This window comes from Aulonocara sp. 'chitande type north' Nkhata Bay, linkage group LG14 (genome assembly GCF_057382095.1).
Source record: "Aulonocara sp. 'chitande type north' Nkhata Bay isolate Kocher_YH1m ecotype deep benthic linkage group LG14, A_spYH_male_GT1.1, whole genome shotgun sequence".
Taxonomy (NCBI): Eukaryota; Metazoa; Chordata; class Actinopteri; order Cichliformes; family Cichlidae; genus Aulonocara; species Aulonocara sp. 'chitande type north' Nkhata Bay.
The window spans coordinates 12,671,404-12,695,562 of record NC_141357.1 but is presented as its reverse complement, the minus strand read 5'-3'; the positions used below and the strand labels follow the sequence as shown (position 1 = coordinate 12,695,562).

General features: G+C 42.2%; 1 protein-coding gene across 1 annotated transcript; it reads right to left on the bottom strand.

Annotated features, from left to right (window-relative positions):
* Positions 1-7,369: 7,369 nt before the first annotated feature.
* Positions 7,370-23,996, bottom strand: ypel2b (yippee-like 2b). The gene is made up of 5 exons (XM_086261010.1): positions 23,741-23,996; positions 15,964-16,195; positions 15,270-15,313; positions 14,800-14,908; positions 7,370-9,944 (listed from the first exon to the last, which is right to left on the bottom strand). The coding sequence occupies exons 2-5, from the start codon at positions 16,078-16,080 to the stop codon at positions 9,855-9,857; spliced, it is 360 nt and encodes a 119-aa protein (XP_086117136.1). The 5' UTR covers positions 16,081-16,195; positions 23,741-23,996; the 3' UTR covers positions 7,370-9,854.
* Positions 23,997-24,159: the final 163 nt, after the last annotated feature.

The window sequence follows — 24,159 nt, the reverse complement described above, 5'->3', positions numbered from 1 at the left end:
TTATCAGTGTCACGCTGAAAAAACTAAATGCTGGATCAAACTCTGATGGTGCTTTTCTGCATTGTTAATTCCTTTAAGAGCTCCAGCACCACCGGGTGAAATGCAACCTCAAACCACGACAGAGCCTCCACTGTGTTTCACAGATGCCATTTACTGATGTACCTTTCTCCTGATCTCAACCAATCAATGACATTATAGTACCAAATCACCCCATGAGAGCACTTCGCTCTCGCACTGCAGGCCTACTTGTTGTTTCTAGAGTATTTAAAAGCAGAATGGGAGGGAGAGCCTTCAGTTTTCAGGCCCCTCTTCTGTGGAACCAGCTTCCAGTTTGGATTCGGGAGACAGACACTATCTCTACTTTCAAGATTAGGCTTAAAACTTTCCTTTTTGCTAAAGCACACAGTTAGGGCTGGATCAGGTGACCCTGAATCCTCCTTTAGTTATGCTGCAATAGACATAGGCTGCTGGGGATTCCCATAATGCATTGAGTTTTTCTTTTCCACTCACCTTTCTCACTCACTATGTGTTAACAGACCTCTCTGCATTGAATCATATCTGTTATTAACCTCTGTCTCTCTTCCACAGCATGTCTTTTATCCTGTCTTCCTTCTCTCACTCCAACCGGTCGCAGCAGATGGCCGCCCCTCCCTGAGCCTGGTTCTGCTGGAGGTTTCTTCCTGTTAAAAGGGAGTTTTTCTTTCCCACTGTCGCCAAAGTGCTTGCTCATAGGGGGTCATATGATTGTTGGGTTTTTCTCTGTATGTATTATTGTAGTGCCTATCTTACAATATAAAGCGCCTTGAGGCGACTGTTGTTGTGATTTGGCGCTGTATTAATAAAACTGAATTGAATTGAAGAAAAAAGATTTCAAATTTGGATTCATCAGTTCATCAGACCAGCTGCCACTGATTTTCTGTCCAGTTCTTATGTAGTTCGGCCCACATCAGCCTTCTCTGTCTGATTCTCCTTCCTTAAGAACGGCCTGTTAGCACACTTCCTCAGATTGTTTAAGTATACACTGCACACTATGTTGAGGTATGCTGTATGTTTTCAGCTAATAGCGCTTTGGAAATTACCTTCTTGGTGCAAAAGTAAAATTGTATACCTGTCAAACTGTGGTATCTTTGCCATTTTTCATAGATTCAGGTAAAGAAATGGGAGCAAATGATGATGAAGCTGCTAGCAACACAGTGGAGTTAACCTTGTTTGTGGCTGAATGTTTCATCAGTCAGTGTTAAGTGGCTTAACAAGAACGTTTTTGAAAGACCTTCAGAAAACCTGGAGAAAAAAAATATGTGTGTGATCCAGGATCACAGAAGGATATCACCTGAGTTTAACTGCTACAAAACAAGTGAGTGAGTGAGATCATCAAATAACTCATGATTAGAAGAAGACTGTTATGTGTTGTCGGCGCCCCACTTTATCCAGACTTTAATCCATAAAGATTGCCCAGGTTTTACATGACCTCAGTGCAGTGCAGTGAAAGTTGTGGAAGATTTCTGAGACGAACTGCTCTTGTGTTGGAAAACTGTCTCAATGTTTTTGCTGTTTGCAGACCAAGACTGTCAGGTCCCTTAACAGCAAATGTCATCACTCAGACCAGCCTCACTGAAGGCCTTTTCATTGTTTCGTGCTCGCCTCCCTTGTTCCTCTCCAGCCTTGGCCTGTGTGTCTGATACAGATATGAGTGGGGAAGGAAAAAACCTTCCTTGCTCTGTTGGGGCCTGCGGGTACTTCTACCCAAGCAAACAAACAAGTAGGCGGCACTTTGCTTCCCTTGAAGGGGGGCAGCAATTTCCTCCAAAAAGAAGGAAAAACCACAGAAGGTGCTTTTAGATGCTGGTGCAAACAATCTGCTGTCGACACTTCATGTCTTCCTATTGATTACCAGCACCACAGAGCATTTTAGACATGAGACAGCATGATTTTATTTAGGGCAAGTGAACAAAAAGTTACACAGCACTGCACTTGTGAAGCTGTGGGTTGTTGAGTTTCATGCTACCACACTTGGAGGAGAAGGATTAATCATTTGTGTTGTCTGTGTGCCACAGCTGGAAAAGTAAATTAAAGCAATTAATCAGGGACAGGGGCATCATAACATGGCTTGGAGCTGCCATTTGTATTGTGTGTTCTCCCTCGGCTACACTTAAGTATCACAGCGATGTGTGTGTGTTTGGGTGGGTTTGCTTATCTGTGCATGATGGATGATTTTCTGTGAGCCATTAGAGACTCGAGAGCATGGCAGCAAACTTGTGCCATAAAAAACCCATAAAAAAAGGAAAAATTTGTGGAAATAAGAGTGCGTTCAGAAAGTCAGTAAGACTTTAATGTCTCTGCAGTAAATGTGAACCTTAGCGTGTTTTAGGGCTTCTAAACCTCAACGATTAACACCTTGCATTGCTTTTTTAAATCCATGAAACCAAAGGATGAAAATAATAATTATTTATGATAAATAGGAATATTGCCCTTTCTTCAGCTCCATTTTGTTTCCTGGGATTTGCTCTGTTACTTTCATGGATTGGCTGCAGTGATCTGGAAATTGCACTGGTCTGTCAAGGTAAATAGAGTCTTGAGTGTAAAAGTAAAGCTTTTGTTTTACTGGTTGATCTACATCCTTCCCCTCACCTGTGGTCACGAGCTCTGGGTAGTAACTGAAAGAACAAGATCATAGATACAAGCGGCAAAACTTAGTTTTCACCTGGGGTGGCTGGGCTCCTGTTTGAAGACAGGTTGAGAAGGTCAGTCATTCAAGAGAGGCTCAGAGTAGAGCTGCTACTCCTCTATATTGACAAGAATGCCTCCTGGGCACCTCCTGGGTGAGGTGTTCTGGGCATGTCCTACCCGGAGGAGGCCCTAGGTTAGGTCCAGATGCATCGGACAGATTATATCTCTCAGCTGGCCTGGGAATGTCTTAGTGCCTTAGTGGAGGTGGTGACTTGGGAGACGGAGGTCTGGACTTCTCAACTTAAATTACTGCCCCTACAACCTGGCCCTAAGCAGAAATTAATGGATGGATGCACTTTCACCTTAATATTGAGTTCAGTGTGTGGTGTATCTGGTTTTGTACTTCAGTAATCCTTGTGGGAATCTATTTAAAGATTAATCAGTACACAGTATGTATGCAGACACAGCTGTGTAAGTCTACTGGACCACAGGTACCATAAAAACAAAAGGACCGCTGTGATGTCAGGATGAGAGTCCTCATTTGCCCTCCTCATAAAGTAGAGTGTGTGGGTGGTTGTTTGGCCAGAGCGGAGTTTTTGCAGCCTGGCAGATTGCATCTACTGTTACATATTCCGGCATCTATTGTTTCAGAAGCCTCCCTGGCAGGATATTAGATCATGGGGTAATAAAGAAAATACCAACACCGAGATATAATGTACATTTGTAAGTTTCCAGCAGTTTAAAATACCATAAACGTCTTTGTACCCAACATGACCCAGATGCGATCTCTCTCCCGTCACAACATATGTGAACATCTGTAAAATCTAGGCCACATGGGGTTACAAATCCCATTTTTTTCTGTGTGCATGTGTGTGTATGTGGGAGTCACATCATATGCTGTGTCCTGCTTTGCCCATTTTTCACATCCGATGTGCTCGTTGCACACGTATAGTCATCCAGACAGTCAGCCGCTGCCCTACTTTTGCATAGACATGAACACTGAGAGGCAGCCAGGTCAGTTTGAGAGACAGAAGAGGGGTGGACACGGCAGACCCAGACAGTGCATGACACCAACTCCTCCACTGCTCCGGTTTAGGAAAGAGAGATGGAGTGAGACGGGGTTGCTAGGAGACCTGGCCCAATGCAAACACAGCACCATCTGCTGCAGTGAGATTTGGAGTGGGTTAGCCAAGTCAGGAGGTTCACTGGAAACGAGGCTACAGGGAGCAAGAGGGAGCGGGAAAGCGGGAGGAGAGCACGGGATCCAGGCTGATAATGGGAGGTGGAAAGGGAGAAAAGGAATGCGGGATATGAGTGGAGCGGACAACACGGAGGAAGTACTGGAAAGTACTATAAACATGACGAGGAGCTCGATTATTGCATGACTAACAGGTGAGACTCTTATACCAGCCCCTATAGTCATCCTCCTGCGCCTACACACAAACACACACACTTTCAAACGTAATCTCACAGAAAACATCAGGCGAACCATCAGCACGTATTTTCTGTATCAGAGTGATAAACACTCATAAAGGCGATGCCAAGCTGCTGTTTCGTTTTCTCGGTTCTCCAGTAGTAACAGATGATGCACTTGTTACCATGGGAACCATAAAATGTCATCACCAGCAGATATCACCGTTCAGTCGCAGCGGGCTCCGCGCCCACGTCCTCCGTCGAGTCACACAAACACACGCCTGATAATGAGTCATTTTTCTCACCGTTACCAACATTGGAGCCGCGTTTTAATTACACAAGAACAGTATCAGTGGGAAGAAACTGCACAACAGTCATTACAGTCCTGTAACTCTACGGTACAGCGTTGGCTCTAGGTGACTGGGGCCTTTTATGCCCACACAATAAATCCTCATTTATAATGCAAAGCTTTAAAAAGAAGGACCCTCTGTTTCTGTCACATGGCTCTATGGACACTGAAACAACTATCCACAAATGTATCTTTCTGTCACGTCACATGCAGATGAAGAAATTCACATTGTAAAGCTTTTAATCGACGTGTTTTCTAATAGAAAATGATCACAACTCAAATTTTTGTCCCTTTATTTTGGTACTGTCTGTGGTTTTCAAACTGCACTTAGAATAACAGTCACACTTTTCTTTTATCTCTTCTATTCAAATTAGGTTGACACTGTAACATGTAATGTGATTAAGTTCAGACTGTGCGCTTCATGTTTTATCTGCACAGAACATTTGCTTATATAATGCCAACACCAGGAAACTGGAAACAAATATTTCAATGTAAAACAGAGGAACAAAGACTGAAATAGGAATAATCTTGTTTCAGGGTTGGGGTTAGGATAGTTTTGTTTAAGAGATTATCTGCCATACACTTACTGGCCACTTTGTTAGCAAAATGTAGCATCACTGTTGGTGTTGTCAGGCTGTTCCGAGTTCCGAGTATTTCACGCAGTGAAATGTGACCTGATACGCTCCTCGACTCGAACTTTATATACAGTGAATGACTATATACAAAGAGGACATTACGTGCAGCAAGTGGGTGAGTTATATACATTATATAAAGATAAAAGATGGTAGGGTCAGAATATAGTATGTCATATTAGAATATTGCTGACCATATCATCCCTTTATAACCAAAGTGTACCCATCTTCTGATGGCTGCTTCACACCTCGTCATAAAGCTCAAATCATCTCAAACTGGTTGCTTGAACATGACTGTACAGTTCTGTATCAGATTTTGTTAGACTTTTATTAAGTAACTATCTACTTTATTTTTATTAAAAACGTTTTAAGATTTTTTTAAATTAATATTTTCACTTATTTATTAACTGAGTCAATTGTCCACTTGGTCAAAACTGCCTGAATCCAAATTTTAAAAATGTGCATGACCACACAATATTACTTCACCCAATATAGCACAGTGTGCAATGACTGGAGAGCAATATGAAAGGCAGGCAAAACCTGCACTCCTGCTAGCTAAGCTAGTTGCAGAGATACCTCTAACTTATTTGTTCACCATTTCTTCTCATTTTCTAGATTTTAAAAAAGTAACACATTGCAATTTAATGATTCAACAGCTTAAATATTAGTGTGTAATGCCACATATTTAAAACACAAGCTAAATGTTTGATATAGAGATAACCTGCAGCTAAAACCCAGACCTTAAAATGCTAACTTGCTTTAGCGCTATGAGGCGATCTTTGCAGACTCTTGACTCCAGTGGTATTTCCCAGATTTCCTGCTATTCCCTTTTCTTCAAATCACGTTTCTTACTTATATATTTGGTATATGTTTTAGGTAAGATATTTTAAAACTGTCAAACTTAATAATTATCAAATTAAATGATTGTCAAATTATTATAGCCAAATCTACAATCTTGCTTTTACAAACGCAATTCCGTGAAAACAAAATGCAATGATTTGCACATCTCAATCTATTCCAAATAAAGCAAACATCAAATGTTTTAACTGAAAAAGTGTATTTTTTTTTTAAACATTAACACACCTTGAATTTGATGGCAGCAACATATTTTAAAAAGCGTGGGACAGGGACAACAAAAAGCTGGAAAAGTAAGTGGTACTTAAAAGAGACAGTTGCAGGACATGATTGGGTATAAAAAGAGCATTTTAGAGATTCACCAATCTGGAAAAAACTGTCTGCAAATTGTGGAACAATTTTAAAATAATGTTCCTCAACATAAAATTGTGAAAACTAAATCTCTTATCTACAGTATATAATGTCACAAAAAGATTCTGAGAATCTTCGGGTCCCAGGGCAGCACTGCATGCAAAACAGGCACGTTGCTGCTATGGAAATCCCTGCTTGGGCTCAGGAAAACTTCCAGAAATCATTACTGTGAGCACAGTTCACCGTGCCATTCACAAAGGCGGGTTAAAGCGCAAAGAAGACGCCACATGTGAGGATGATCCAAGGAACACTGCTGTCTTCTCTGGGCCAAAGCTAATTTAAAATAAACTGAGGCAAAGTGGAAAGCTGTTTTCCTAACATTCTTTTAGGAAAACATGGACACCACATCCTCTGGACTAAAGAGGATAGGGACAACACAGCTTGTTATCAGTGCTCAGTTTGAAAGCCTGCATCTCTGATGGCATAGAGGTACATATGGAATTGGTAGCTTGCATAGCTGGAAAAACACCATCAATGCTTAAAGGTATATACAGGTTTTAGAGTAACATATGCTCCCATCCAGACATCATTTTAGTGAAGGCCTTACATATTTCAACAAGACAATGCTAAACTGCATCTATTACAACAGCATGGCTTCACAGTACATGAAATGAAAAATATGACAAAGAAGACCCAGGACTGTTGAGCATCTAGAATCCTATATCATCAATGTCCAGCAGCTGAACTCCTCAGTTCCAAGACTGTTGCTAAAAGAAGAGTGGTTGCTACGTAGTGGTAAAAAAGGCCTTTTTCCAACTTATTAGAGACGTGTTGCTGCCATCAAATTGAAAGCGAGCTTGCTTTTTTCCTAAAATGGTACATTTTCTCACTTCAAACCTAGATTTTCTATGTTAGATTGTGAATAAAACATGGGTTTACGAGAGCAATGTGTTCTGTTTCTACAGCATCCCAAACTTTTTAGAATCGGGCTTGTACGTATGTGCTATCCTCAAGGTTATCTCACATTTGTCCGAACACTTCAAACTCAGTTGCTGGAGTGGGCGAGGTAGCGCGAGAAGACAAAAACACAACGACCCTTACAGATACCGTGATGCATTTTATTAGATGAAGATCCAATGATATATAGTCAACATCAGCATCCTCCTTTAAAAAAGACATTAAAATTGAAACATTTTCAGTAAAAAAAGTAGTATCGTACAGCCAATGTGGGGTACCAGAGAGAAAGCATGACATGACCTAAATCATATTCATTCATCATCGTAAGGATCATAGATAAAACACAATACATTAACACTGTTTACAATCTGTAACACAGAGGTTGACATGAATGATGAATACAGTAAATAGAATATATTCATATATTAAGATCTGTTTACAAAATCAAAGTAATGCATGTATGTATATTATATATATCACAGAGAAAGGATATCCACAACCTTGGCTTTCAGCTATATGCACACCCCTTGTTATGCAACACTTTGCCCAAGCAAAATGAAATCTTTTGTTTGGTCAATTTATTGTTAATGGGTGGGTTCTTTGGTAGTGCTGGGTTTTTAACGCTGCAGCCTCAGACTGAGCGGTGAGAGTTACCGACGAGAGTTAACCGTTAAGGTTTGGTTGTAACTGAAAAGGACTCTTCACCTACGGGGAAACTTCTAGAGCAATGTTCGCAGGAAACTGTGTCTGTGACAAAACAGAGCAACTCATTTTTACTTTTCTAAACCAGGATCACATTTAATCTGCGATACATCTCACAGCTCAAACGGACTGAGATGAAGCTGACTAGGTGTCAAGTTACAGCACAAGGTTTAATTGGAACTTTAATATGCACAAAATGCTGTTTTTCACCAAAAAATAAAAAACAAACATCATGAGGATCTCTAGCACAAAACTAGTCAGAAAACTTTATACCGTGCATGCATTAACAGTGCATTTGCATGGGATGGAGGCAGCTGTAATGGATTCTCTCATTTGAAAACAATACATTTCCATCGGAGAATAACACACCTAGCTCGTTTTGTAGGATGCTGGCCTTAGCAAAGAAAAGTTAGCATCAATGAACCTGAGCAACGCTTTCCAGTAAGGTTACCTCGCACTGTGATTAATCCAAGACCCTTAGTGGATGAGGAGTATTTAGTAAGCTAGGTAGATCATGTGTCGGCGCATTTAGGAAAAAAAGTGAATCTCATACATTGCTTCAAAATGTTACCCATTAGTTTCTCCTTTTTTAAACAAGGGACAGTTAGTTAACGATCAGGGTAACAGCAGTTAAACAGCAGTCATCCCAGACTGAAAGAGAGCCTTTGAGCGATGACTGAAAATCTGCAGTCATGTATAACTCGGTTAAAAGTATATTTTCATGTTCTCTTGACACATGAAACCAGTTGCTCTCTAACCACTGGCTGGTTGGCTTCTTCAAATGTGTTTGCATCTGACTGATCGCCTCATCACCTTTGCTCTTCCTCTAAGCAGCAGAAAGATGCTCACAGTGTTTGCAAATCTTTTAGGAACTCTGGCCAAAGGTGCTGACCTGAGACGTGCCTACGTTTTGCAATTCAGTCTGGTCCTGTAAACAAAGGTGGTCTCAGCGATGGGTCCGCGGACACCAGACAAGCTTGGGGGAACGATCAGCAGATCGCTTTACACGACTTTGGTGTATTGAAGGATGAATAAAACCCGGGAGAGCTGCTTTGCTGCTGTGAGGGCAAATTCCTATGAGGTTTTGGAACAAGCTGGTGGCTGTCCATCTCTATCTCTCTTCCACATTCGGCTCACCCTGATCGTCCTGAGCTGCATCACTGGCATGACATGGAGTGGATCCCAGCCAGAAACCATCAGAGCCTCAACATAAATGGATCAGGACCCTTCCCTCTCCCACTATTTGGAGTGAGAGGCCCAGTGGGTAGCAATCTCTACCCCCTCATCCCCAACTCAGCGCCCCATGTGCTAGGGCCTCCGTGCCAAGCCTTAGCGCCAGGCCTCATCAATGGCCCAGCTGGCATGGCCCCGATCAGCTGGATTTGCTATAATCATATTAGGTCATCTCTTTTACGTCGGGGACGGAGTGGACGTTCGTCAGCTCCTCATTCAAGGCCATCGAACGCCTGAAGGCTGGGCCACCCGGTCTCGTTCTGGCTAAATTTCCCGTTAACAAATGGTTTTAAAGTCATTATTAGACAAGGTACAATACTTCACACAGTGGAGACGTCTCCTAGCAGGTATAGAGGGAGTGCGGCTGTCTTTTTTAAAGGCTCAGAAAAAGAAATTAGACATCTTGCCTCGTATACTGTTGCTGGCCAGTCACCTAGTCCTGCTAGCTGCGTACAAGCCTGCCTAGTCCGTCTCTCTGTCAAACTGGGATGTCTGGGACTTTGACGCGTGTGTTTTTGTGTGTGTACATCGAGAGGTGTGATAGGGAGGGATGGGTAGTAAGTTACAAAGGTTAATGGTAAATCAGCCAAACCAAAGTCACACACTCACCCACCACACACGACCCCGCTCCCACCCTCTACCCAGTCCCTCCCCTCCTCCTCCTCCGCTGCGGTTGTCACCCGGCTGCTCGCCCCTCAGTCCCAGCCGTTGTCCTTGATCATGTGGGCCAGCTCGATGATGAATTTGCCCTCTTTATACTTTTGACTGCTCTCAAAAGCATGTTCCTGGAGGGAGTGGCAGAGGACAAAAGACAAGAGAGGCTGCGTTTATTTCAAATGTAACAGCATGTATATGGAGATTAGGCTAATGCAGTCTTTTCAGTTCTGTGCAAAAATCCTGGCCTGTCTCTGCTCCTGGCTCCGGGGAAGCTGGTTATATAACAATCAGTCACTAAACACTGCAGAGGAGCCTGCAGATCCAAAACCCTGACCAGACTGCACTGTCATGCCTTACATTGGCAGGACTGAGTCTCTAAGCAGTAGAGACACCAAATGAACACAGGCTGCAGCCAATGCAGGGCAAACTCTGCAAGCTAAAGCTTGCTTTTCCTCGCTTGGGTGTGTGATCCAAAATTCCTCAGGAAAATATGAATGGATTTAGAAAAAGTACCAGAGTACAAGTCTTAGCTACATAGATTATTAGTGGCTTGCAGTGTTGGTAAGCTAAGTAAACACACAAACGTGTATGTAACTGTGCAGCTCATTCTTCCTCTGCCATTATCCAGTTCACTGACTCTTTGCTGACTGATCCTTTTATCATTCAAAAAGGAAGTCTGCATGCTTGGGCTAGCTTACTGAAATGCTGGGAACTCGGCCAAAAAGAGTCCAGAAATGGCAAAAAGATTTGAGCCAGATAAATGCTTAAGGTCTCAGCCAATGGCTATTGTGGTACAGTGGGTTATCTACCACTGTCCAGTCCGCATGCCAAAGTATCCTTGGGCAACATACTGAATAGAAATGCTGCATGAATGTGTGACTGAGAGATTGAATGGGTCAATGACATTTGTAGTAGAAAGACTGTCTGAGTGCTCTCCAGAGTAGAAAGGCAGTATGTAAGCCTAAATTTTCAAACTGGCAATGGCCAATTGGGGAAGTTGGGGAAAAATTAGCATTCCCTGACTGGTTACATGAGGTTGATGTCTGTTGCTATGGAAACACTTGCTAGATTGGTCGCTAGTCTAGCTAATGAGTGATCAGCCACTCCCTTGACAAGTGGTTGAGGGAGGCTTGGATAGACACTGCAAACACTCTCCAAGTGACAGTGAAACTGTGAAAGAGAACGTCCATCTTCAACTGGCAAAGAAGCTGAACGTTCTCTGTTTCCAGTTCAGATTGCACTTTGCATTTCACTACCACTCCGTGGCAAGTTAGCAATGTTTGCAGACAAATCGGCATCTTCCATGCAAACGACAGGCGGCCAAAGCAAGAAGAGGATTTCTGATACAGCCCCCTTTTTTTCGAACAAGTTCACCAAGCAACAGCAACCAAACTCCAGCGACCACTCAGCAATCGGTTTGCCAACCAGTCATCAACCAGTGGGGATCTATGACCTAGATCTTGGCTAATTTCTCTATTGGATAAGCTACCAGTTTGTAAGTACATACTAATGGCATTTGCATCATTCTCAACTGTACACTGAAACAGCTTCTTCCCTTGGACAATTCCGACTGTCACCAAACACTATCCACCCACACCCCACCTCACCAATCTGAGCCATGGGCTGAGTATCCTTCATCATTCAGGCCCATAACATACACACTCTAGTCAGACCAAGCCATTTGCACTACTCCCAAGCCCTTTGTTCTCCATTGTGTGCCTTTTCTAGTGTGTGCTTCTGTCTTAATGTCTAAAATGACATTTATTATAGTCTTTTATTTTACTTCATTTGCTTAAAATTAGTGAGGCCATTGCAAACATGTTGACGTCACTGAAGGCATGTCTCAATCAGCCATTGATGAAATCCTTTTAGCACAGCTCTTATTTTGAAAAGTATGGAAAGCTGTTTTTATCCATCTGATGTTCCAAAGAAAGAGTTGATTATTGTTAAACGTGTCACAAAACAGTAATATTCTGCTTTCTGTGCAGGACATTCACTCACTGTGAGACCCTCTGAGTTGTGTCACGGTGTAGGCCGATACAAATGTTCTTTTACGATCGCCTGTACCTTGTTTTGTCTTTGGCTATTTTGGTTCAGACCTGCAGAGGCATGCTATCAGATTTCTCGGTGTAGAAGTGCAGTAGGTCAAGCCTCTCAATAGAACTTTGAACACTGCAGAAAATCTACACTGCTGCCGGCAAAGGATATTAATGGAAGCTCTCCTTTAAGCCCCATCTAGTGCCTGCACGCTTTTGCATACATGTGACCTCTGTTTTCTCTGCCTTGTGAGGTCCTGACAGGAATAGAAACTACTGAGAGATGGAGCTACTTCTGTAGCTGGTATACCAGGTGTTTAACATGTGCCATAAGGAGGGTACTTTTTTAGGCGGAGAGGTTAAAGAATAAGGTCTAAGGTTATAGAGGTAGTCGTGAATGTTAAAGTTAGAGGTTAAGCAAAGAGTTCTGGTCAATGGACCTTTCTCAGAAAAAGGATACTGCGTGCACATGTTTGGTTGAACTCTTCAGGGATGTAGCCACGTGCCCTATAATGTAAACTCTCACTTCCAGGGTTCACCATGGACAAATGCACATGCTCTGTTGACATACGAAGACTGCTAACGTGTGGATCCTGTTTAGGTTCTCACTGACATGTGACCTAAAAAACTGCCTGTCCTAAAAACATACCGCACATGTATTTTGACATACAATATCACTGCTTTACAGACGCTTCAACTCTACATGTGTTTTAAACTCAAAAACGGTTCCAATCAAATCTGAGTCTATTTTAAACTAGATAAAAGATTCCTAAAGAAACTACTTTTCCATGTAAAGCTTCTGTTTGATTAACAAAGGGGAAAAGTCTTCTGTTGAACCATCAACAACCCAGACTTCTATTAAAGTCCTATACTCCGAACCTTCAAGGGGCAATGCTTTTGCTTCTTTTTATGACGTGAACATTAACTGCACAGTGTAGTGGTTACAGAATAATGACATCTTCAGTGTTTAGGCCTGTTGCCTCCAATTCTTGATGTCATTATGTAAGACCGTTAGCCACTGAGGAAAATAAAGGCTCGATTGTGCAACCAAAACAAAAAGAAGAGAACTTTGTGTTTGTGTTTCCTAGCAGAGCTATTGGTAGATTTTCCAGGTAGCTGGATGCTGGAACAGCCGGAGTAAATGTGGAAACTCTATTGAGGATAAGAAGGAAAAAAAACTCTGGAAAGTTCAAAAGTGACGTTCAGCTGTTTTGGTTTTTTTGGTACCCAAGTCACATTTATTTAAAGATACAGTCAGTTAAGTTTTTGAGCTTATTTAATAGATTAAAAAATGTTGGAATAATAACTATAAATCAATCGGTGAGTAAATAAAGAAACTGATGCATTCACATAGACACGGAAATAATCCAATAAAAGCACACAGAAGTGCATGCTGGATTGTATGACCATTGTTGTACCACCATCTTGAATACAGTGTCTACAGTGGCCTAATCCTGTTTTATGTATGTGGCTTTTAATTTATAGATCACAAATAGCTCCTTCAAACTATTTATGTCCATTTCACATTTGTATTTGCACGCTTTCATCATCTCTTTCTCATTATTTTTTCTCCTCCCTCATTTCCACATCATCCTCATCTCGTGAACTGAAGTCAGGGTTTTAATACACGAAAGCCTGCATTAAGATGCTTACTTATTCCCAACATTGACACAATTACTTATCGTCAGGAGATTAGACATTCAAACCTCCCATCTCCGGACAGCTGACAATGAGCCAAGCTAGCTAAACAACAACAGCTGGTTATAATTTAACATTATCCCAGCTCATGTTAAGCTCAGATGCCCTAAAAATGACACCTGAACTCAGGTAAAGTTTGATTACATTCTTTAAACAGAGTTTATTAAAGTCAAACAATGTTAGCTCCTCTGCAAAGAAAGTTTCACTAATGCTGGCTAACAGCAGTTAAGAGAAGCTAATAGGGGCTAACAGAGGCTAACATGAGCTAAAGACGGCAAAAACAGCAGCCTTACAGAAAGGTTCAGGATATCAGCCAATAACTCAACTCGGTATCACTGTCGTTGGTCAGAAGTAGTCAAAGTTTTACAGCCTATTAAAGAGTAAACAGAGGTAAACCCCTGGCATATTGAGAACTGAGGCAAAAAGTGACAGCCTATACTCACTACATACAGTATGAATGGTGGCTAAACTAGGTTTCCCCACAGTGGCCACCATAGCTAGGATTATGCACTTGAATTGGGAAGTCTTCTAGACTTATTAACTGCTCGAATGGTTTTAAATTCCAGATCACATTTTACTATACAATCATACAGCATTTAAACTACCTCACATCCGTGGCCAATTTAGAATCAGTAATTACCACAACATTCATGCCTTTGGACTGTGGTAGGAAATTGGGAGTAAATCAATGCAGGCTACGGGAGAAAATGCAAACTTCATACAGAAAGAACTCACAAACGTAGAGGTCTGAACCAGGAGAGCAGTGCTAACCATCGCACCAACCAAGTCCACAGTCTCTCTTTTTATAGCAAAATCTAAAACCTTCCACCTGTTTGTTTTCTGTTTTTCCTGAGTTTGTTTTTCTATTGCGAAACATCAGACACACACAACCTGGCATTATATCCACATTATGTAACAGAGTGTGTCCATTTATCGGTGTAATGCAAGGCTGTTTTATAACAAAAATTGAATGCAATCTTATTCATTCAATATGCTGCCTGGTAGTTTAATTGACTGCATGATAATTTATTGTACTTTTAGTCCTTATATCAATGTGTCAATATGTTTCCCTCAGATCTGTAGTAAAATCAGATTAGAAAGAGGTATAAAATACAGAAAGAACCAAATTATACCCCAGTAATTAACTGGAGTCTAAATATAATTAGGGTACAAATAAAATAAGAGTACGCTATAATAACAAACTCTCAGCTTGTCGCCCCTAAACTTGGATGTGGTTTGTGGTACTTACGTATTTCCAGCCAAGGGTCGTTTTGCAGTTCTCACAGTAGATATCTGCTACAGCGTGCAGGCCCGTGAGCAGAACTCTCTCCTCTGCAGGGCCACACCCAACATTTACCCTGAGAGAAAGAGACAAAGCAAAGACAAAGAGAAAATATTTTAAAAAAGAAGTGTGAAAGATGTTGTGCATAATGTGCACAGAGGGTGTTGCACAGAGGGTGCACTGACAGGCCACCAGGCTTTGCAGCAGCATCATTTTCACACTCAATTCAGCCAGTAATAACACCGCTCTGAGGCACAAACTGGCACTATCTACACTGGGGCCTTAAAAAACAAAAACAAACACACCCCAATATTAACCTGGCACATCATCTGCTTCCTGTTCAAGTCCAGCATGCAGGTTTCCTGCGACGCCTTGTGCCTACAGGTAGACTGAAATGCAACAAGAGCACTGGCTTTTATTCCTAAATCAATACTCACACTGAGTTGAACAGGTAGGCTCTGCCCTGGCTGCCCTGGAACGACTGCAGAGGCAAGATGAGACAAAAATGAGAAGACTGAGAAAAATCCACTAGTCCATACAGTGCAATAACTCTGTAAGATTATATAAGCATGCTATTATACTGCAATAGTGCTCGTATGTCATGGAAGAGCTTATATTAAAGCCTGTGTGGTCTGTTTATTACTGATAACATCGTGGTTGACTGCTGTTTTAATAGGCCTACCTTTACCTGGCTTTTATTTACAGTAAGGCCAAAGCTCGCACTGACGCGCCAAATTAAACATATTTAATTCAGCCAGCTGTGTTACGACAGGCAGAAGGCCTTAGTACACAGGTGAGCATGTTTCCGTAATCACACATGGAAAAAGTGATAACACATTCATAATCCAATTCACTAACCAGCTTATAACCTAATCCATAACCTAATCCGCCCACAGGCAATAGTGAGGTGGTGGCTGACACAAGCGTACAGGTGTTCAGCCTGCTGTTTATTTTCATCCTTTCTTCCTGTTTTATGCTTTTTCAGTACTTGTCCTTTTAAGTGCTGTTAAACAATCGTCTTTATTTCTGTGTAACTGAAGTAAAACAGTAAATAATCTGAATCTACCTGCAATAATTAGCTGCCTGAATGGCAGCACAGGGCGCAATCACGCCACTGTTGCCGTTGGATACCTTTGAGATGAGCTCGTCGTGGTTGGCTAGGTGAGCTCGGCAGTGGATGCAGCTGTAGGTCCGGTGGCAGCTCGGCAGGTACGCCTGGAAGGTCTTGGAGCGCGTCATCCTGACCATGGGCGGGGTTGGCGGGCGGTGCAAGAAGGGACTGCCAGCCCAGGTCGGCTCACAGGGGAAGCACCGCAACACACAGGTGAGGGCCGTGGTGGGCGGTGGGTCGGGAGGTGAACACCTGAGCGCAGAGAGGTGATAAAAGTGCAACTACTGATGACATGCGACTGTAACAGCTGCCTCCTCAATCCCAACCTACAGGTGCATAAGTGCTGATGGGAATAAAGTGATCACTGCTCTGCGGGTTGAGAGAATTCTCCAGCTGGGTCGCATCTGTGAAACTCATAAAACCTGAAAAAGCTATGGTGGGACAAGACAGTGTGCATTATTAATGACCTGAGGAACCCTTAGTGGTCGTTTGAGCCACCAAAGCAGGGACAAAGACTCATTTTGGTAAATATTTGATAGCGTGTTACTGTAAGCCATTTATTACCTTGTTTGAAGGCAGTTTTCGGATGAAGCTTGGCTTTTCTACTACAGGACTTTTTAGGAAAACATCTGCTGACTGGTGAAATCAGATATGTTACTGCTTAATGACCTGTCTGAATTAAAAAATGCTTATAGAAGAGGCACACAGCTGTCCAATATGTACCAACGGGCCTGCAGGACAGTGACTGACCATGATACAAGCACACAGTAAACACTAGTATCCATACTGAGTATAATGAATATTTATAATTATATATTTCACTGCCCCAGCCTGTGTCCCTGCCTCTGCAAAATTATTTATAGTCCCCATCTGATTTTAGCATTGCATCGTGAAACAGTCCACAGCACAAACAACAATCATATTAGAGGATGACTTTCACGTTCAGCGTTCACAATCCCATCACAGCAGACATGACAATGCCCGGTGCAGGATGATCCCCAAAACTACTTTTCACTAAAAAAAGAGAAACAAAAAGGGGCTGATTCAGAAAACTCACTAACAATGTTAGAAACACTCCTACTGCCTGATTGCTGACAGAAGAATTACCCACAAAAGATGAAAAGCAGCTGTGGACCAGGGCTGCTGACTTTGCCAGTAATGCAGCAGCTGCTGATAGAGAGGAGCAGCCACACGCCTTAGTGAAAAAGATCCACCCCAACCTGACCGTCATTCACTGCATCAATCACAAGGCTGAACTTGAAGTCCACGAAGGTGCAAAAAGTGTTACAGGGCTGAGCCCCTTTCACACATTTATCGACTCTCAGACTGAAAGTCTGGTGTTAAGCTCAATAAATAAAGACAGTCGCCTCATTCTCAGCACGAGTGTGGGTAAAAGAGGGGCCACGAGCTGCAGATGATGCAAAAATGCCTTAATCGAAGCAGAATGTTTATTTATTATTTGTTTAAACTGACAGTATTTTGTGCTGTTCAGCTTATTTCAGATTAAATAGTGATGTTAAGTGCAAATGGGATTTAATTCTGTTACACTGTTTGTATTATTAGGTTTGAATGTGTCACCTGTGTCTGGAGAGGGATGCATAGACTGAGACTACTGCGCATACTAATTTAATTTTAAAAATACGTTATAATATACTCAATATGCATACTTGAGTGTACTTGTCATCACTCGCAGCCTGGACCCAATTCAGGGGCCACAACCTTTGAAGGACTCGAGGCTCCTGCTGCCTAGCAACGTAAAGCAAAACGTCTGTCCAAGACTAGAGACATCTTGGACAGAAGTGGTGGAGAGAGGAGAAAATGCTTGTCTTACTATTATATTTGATACATTTGGCTTTTTGAGACTTCAGACTAAAAAACCCAAAATAAGTTGCAACATTTATTTTTTGAGCAATAAAATGAAAAGAAATGACCAGATATAGCAAATATTATACAAATTAAAACACATATATGCAAATTAATATTGAATTTGCATACAAGAATTCAGTAAACACTCTATTTTCAAAAATATTGGAATTTTCTAGTAATTATTTAATGGTTCGAACTATATTTTCATGTCTATTTAAGCTTAATTTATAACAGTATGTTTGCACTGAAGCACCGCAGCAATTTCCTAATGTTGTAAACCCGCTCAACATTTGGCAATAAAACCCTTTCTGATTCTGATTCTGATAAAGAACCATTTTGTTTTGTTGTTATAGGAGAAAATTAAGCTGTTTCATTGTTACATGATGTACCTGAGGCTGAGAGAAGTTTAAACTCAGGCTCTGTGAGGCTGCTTTTACAGCAGTGCTAAATGCTAATTTCAGATGACTAACATCCGAATGTTTAGAAGTGCTAGGTTATTTCTGCTGTAAAACCCGTCTCAGATTTCAGGACTGCCTCGTGCTTTTCCTGTTTTCGATTGCAGGTCAGATGTCTGAAGATATCATAGAACAACAAATGTACAACATATATATCTTACAGGTATTCAGTACTAGTCATTAATAAAGCCACTTCTTCCCCACAGTTAACATGCAGTCAAAGCCTGACTCCAGCTTTGCCAGTGCCCACAGGCAGCAGCAGTCCTTGCTCGCTCTCTGAGGCTGCAGAGATAATCTGCTTAGCCAAGCACAACTGTGAGGACTGCGCTCTGCTCGCTCCATGATATCCAAATGGATCGAGGCCTTAAAATACTTCTGCTGGTGTGCCCTGGTGACTGAGAAGATTAGAGAGCTGACCCAGGAACCCATCCCAGGGGCTGAGGGGCAGAGAGGACAGGAGTGTGTTTAGACTAACTGTACAGGAAGAGCTCAATAGTTAGAGGCCTACCTTTTGATGCAGTAATAATCTTTGAGGTTTTATTGCTTAATGCAACGTTAATTGTGATTTCAGCACTGCAGCTCTGCTGTAAAACAAACCCTATCAATCCCAAAAGCAATCTTGTTTTATTCCCCTGTGCTGCTTAACACCTCCATAACAATATGCAACTTTCACAGTCTCCCCTTTAACTACTATCCTTTCTATGGGTTATTGAACGCAATCCTTTTTTTTAGTTGTTCACCTTTACAATCTGTCTCTATGTCTCCACGCTTTCCTGTCTGTCTTTACCCAACCATCTGGAAAAACGAATAAAATAGTGATTGGGAACAGGAGGCCTCTGTGAACTGAGGACACACAAAATAACGAGCTGAGAGTGAGAGAGGCGCCTCTTTACGTTGCTGCTCTGCAATATGATTGTTTTTAGTGTCAGCGCGAGGCTGATAAAGGCTCGAGTGCTGATGGGAAGGACTGGGAGGGGGATATAAATAAATAAGGCAATGAGATGTGCCCTTGTTTTCTCTCCTCTGACACGATGCCAGCAGCGTGGGATTGGGGCACAAAGACACATTCAGTACAGTTGTCAGAGCTGACCCCTGACACACACACATACAGACTGATGTTTTACCCAAAGCACGTTTCATCCTCTCACAAAGTTTATGCATCATCCAGTCCTCCAACACTTGTTCAAAACGTTAAGTCCTGATGTACAGAATCAACAAATGGACACAGGTACAGATTATCCAACTGGAATGACTGCTGCACCCACAAACTCACGTTTGTTTGTTTGCTTTTACCATTTTCAAACCAAATTACAGACCAAATAATCAATCAATTAAGAAATTTTTCACAAAGCTGCCAGATTACAGCTGAGTAATTAGTCTCACGTAGGAGTGTAAGCTTCAACCTTGGGCTTCAAATTTAATTCCATTAAATTTAAGCTTCTGCTTTTAAGCCTCTGCAGCAGCATTTGTTGCAAATCACTCAGTCTGAAAGGACCAGCTGAATGCATGAAGTGAAAATATGATACATGGATCAGGTGCCAGAAAAAGGCTCTGTGGGATGCTGTTCCAGCTATTGTTGACGTATAGCACGCTATGATATTAAAGTGCCCTTGTGGGCTGATTTTCAGGGGCAGGATTATACAGGCAATGCTATGCATCTACTCATAGGCCATATTTAATCCACGTGGAGGTCTCTTTGTGTATAATCTCTCTGATGAAAGATCACTTAATGTCAGCCTTAACTGTGTACAAGTCCATGTCAGTGGCTTTAGATTGAAATCAGTGCAGTGACAGGAGGGGAATGTGCCAAGGCTGGAGTATTTGTAAAGCCTTCAGAAAATTACACCCACATTGTCTGGTTGAAGCTCACCAAATGTGAGATTTAGTTAGTTTCATTAGTTAAATAACCAACTTTTTTTTTTTTTTTACAATAGACAAAACAAGACTCTAGAGTCTACTACTGCTAGAGCCCAAACAGTACTTGCCTTTTTTTAGGGGGGGTTGAGATGCCTAGTTGGCAAGCCCCTGACAACCTCTGGCTGCTAGAGAAAAATATTTATTTCCCAACTGGTATTTCCCACATTGATGGTGCAGGCTCTGCACCAAAACCATCCCTGGGATTAACCTGGTTGCTAGCAGATTGCTATAGTTGCTGACTTGTCTGCAACCACTTGGCAAATAATGTTTGCGAAAGCTGAAGCGTGACACAAACTGGAAACGGACTGTTTGACTTCAAAGCTTCTGAAATGTGTTGGTAGCAGCAGTAAGGTTTTTTTGTCGCACTTTTCAGTCTTATTACGACTCAGCAAGTAGCTGAAGGCTGTTTGGAGACAAGCTGTTGTTTTTCATGCTAACTTAGGTGACCACAATCTGCTAGTGAGTCCCTGCGTGAGTCATGACTGGTTCAGAATTCGCGGTCGTTCCACTGGGTCATGTAACCTTCAAATAGCTACCCCAAGTGCTTAGCAGGCAGTTTGAATGTGTGCTGATTAAACAGACTTCTTTTTTAACTTCTTAAAACAGCATCTCAAACCTATCTGCTGCTATATTTCTATGGCGCAGCTAGCATATGTTGCTAACTTTTGGAACTATTGTGAGGCTCCATGATCCGCCACTAATGTAAAAAAAGAAAAAAAGATGTCCGTTCAGCAGCTAGTGCCGCAATCACAACCAATATCACCTAGCAACTACCAGAACCCACTCACCTGTTAGGAATAACCATTTTTCCCTAGCAATCAGTAGTTTCCCGGGAGTTGCTGACCAGTCTCTAGCCCTGTGTGACTGAGGCCTTATGTATTTATATTTAAAAGGTAAAATGATGTGGCCATTGTTTCAGACAAAGTGCATCCTCTACTAACCAGCGACTAGTACTAATTTACTATTTACTAATTATTTTACCTTTGGCTATAGTTCACATTTAATGTGTGTATGGAAGTAAGAGTATGCTTGAGAAGCTGGATAACCATACATCTGACTCTGTATTTTCATGTACTACACAAACACTTTTCTCATGTATGTTTTATCCAAACTGTGAAGCAATTTGTGCACTTTAAAAATGTGCTAAACAAAAAAACATATTATTATTAAAGACTAATTAATCATCTTTAAAAGACCAATAAACTGGAAATCTAATGAGCAGAAGAACTGAAATGATCCTAACCTCTATCAGATGTAGGAATTTGATGATTACAGTTTGGTAAAATTATAGAGACACAAGAGGGGTTATAGAAGGCTTGGTTCGATTTTTTGTTTTCCTTTAATAAGTGAACCACAAGGCTGGAAACAAATTAAGCTGATATTGTCCTTTAACAGTGTCAGTGGCAGATGTTCGTGGTTTTGTGCTTACTAAATTAAATCTAGAGTATGGTGAAGGCTTTAAAACAGCTAAGATATTTTCTTATGGAGGAATGATGAATAATAAAAACATACAGAATACGTACAAAATAACCACACAGGAATACATCAAAGAGTGAAAGCAGGCACAAGCTGGAGAACCAAATTAAACAGATGAAAAAAAAGACGTAGTGAAGCTGTTCGAGGGGTTGAGAGTGACGGTGTTTGACATTTTCAAACAGCTTCCCAAAACAGAACAACACTCATGCTGGTGGGTGGACATGCTTGTAAGTCATTTTTGCAAAAGCAGCATTGTCTGCGGGATGCTGACGTTCAGAGAAACTGCTGACGCAAAATGTTTGCACTAATAAAACCTCTCTGGCAGGAAAAAAACCAAAACAAAACAAATTGCATAAATGATCAGATGACTGGAAGAGCTGATCGCAGCCATCCAGACAGGCTCCGGTGGCGTAAATGTCAGAAAGAAAACCCAAGTTTATCTACTCCTTCATCTGACTCTATGCCTCTCTGATCCGCCACGGGTCGTTCGAGGTCACCGAGTTGTCCATTCTGGTCATTTCTGGGTGTCATCACAAAAGGCTACGTGCAGCGAGTCTCAAAAGCCAAAAGGGCCCTTGTATCCAAACAAAAAAAACAACCTTTGTTATGTAACACACTGATGCTGCTGCTGCTGTCTTTGACAGTGATCGTGCAGGAGAAAACCAGAGGGGGGGGGAAGCGATGCCAGGTGAAAATGACTTGGACAGAGGGTTGAAGGGAAGGGTGAAGAAAAAAGGGAAGAGGTGGTGTTGGATGATTCGCTGCTGCCCACGAGCTGCACCGTCACGATTTCTGTACTTTGTGTACTTTCATCTTGCTCTCCATTCACTGTTACACAGAGGCCACACAGCTTACAGCAGCATGACATCACTGACTACTCCCACCATCTCATTAAACCACATTGATGGAAGTGATGCTCCTGCTTCTCAGACTCTTACACATATGCATGCAGCTGCTCTCCTGCCCCTCTTTGGCTTGGTTTCATGTGCTTGATGTGTAGATGTTATTTCTAAAGCTCTTCCTGTAAGTCAAACCTGGCCAATTGCAGGCATAACACAATGTGCACAACTTTCGTCCGGGCAGGATCATCTTTCAAGGCCTCCAACTCTGACCCTCCTCTTCGATCCCTGGGTATCGAGCCCCCACAGAATCATTAGGGATGTGCATGCGCACGCTGCAATGAAAATAGATCGCAAACAGTGGAAAACAAGGCTGTGCCTCGATATGGGGTTCCCGATCTTCATCTCCTCCGTATGAACTCTCGCGGACGTTATTTACTAGATTTCTGGGATTAACATGAGGCACCCCCCACCTGCAGGTGAGGCTCAGTCATGTGTGTCTCATCACCTGAGGTAACACCTAAGTAAAAACATGAGGGTTTACAGTGTGGATGTGTGTATGAATCAGGTCACAGGCAGTGGCGCACTTTATCTGGGGCATAACTTCAGCCACCACACAGAGCACAGATGGCGGGGATGCCTCGGCTCAGCAAGACTCTCTCACTCACTCACACACACACAAACACACACACACGCACGCGCACACACGCACGCGCACACACACACACGCACACACACCGCCTTTAAAGCTTTAAAATCCGCAGTGACTTTAGCAGGTGATTGTCGTCAGCATGTGATCACGTGAGCGTACATTACACGATAACCCGCATCGATCACTGCTGACGTGCACCGCTACGGCCGGGGGCGCGCGCACGGGGATGATGGCGCAGACGTGCAGCAGTGCCACAACAAAAACAGCATGTGTCCTAATAATAAATAAAATACTAGATACTGTAGTAGATACTGTAACCACAGAGAGCAACTCTTCAGCATCCCGTCCGCAAAGCAAACAGGAAGAACAAACCTGCAACAGTTACCTAATGCACGTAAACAACGCAAGACATCATAAACTTTTCTTTTATATTGTCATTTTACAGCACGTGGGTCTGCAGTTAAAAGTTGACTTGGTTAAAGGCGTTGAGCATAAATAGGTCGATGCTTGAAATGGGTTAAGAGAGCAGTGTGAAAACCATAAGTAACAAATGCACCGGAGATGAAAAATAACGCAGACGAAATCATCTTACCTTTGAAAGGAAGAAAATGCGGGTCTCCTCCACGTAGCCTAGAAAATGTGGCACGTCCTCGTTTTTCCTCGTGGCAGTGCCAATCCTAAAACCTCTTTCGCATTCCTTCCCAGGCAAATTTCCTCTCCTCTCTGGCCCTGGCAAGTCCTGCAGAGACGCAATGTTTTGACGCGCAACGATGCCCAGCAGAGTTTAGAAAGCCACAGAGAGCAGTGGAACTTCCAGCCGGAGCGAGAGCATTCCCTCCTATCTACTTCCGTGTTCGCAGTAAACCGTTTTGATTTTACAGACTGAATTTATAAATGACGGGGATTCTTTAAATATATAGTTTTGTTTATATTTACTGTTATGTGCTTTAACAAAAGCGTTTTATAAGCCGCAACATGGAAAACTAGCTAAAAGGTATGCCGCATTTAGGG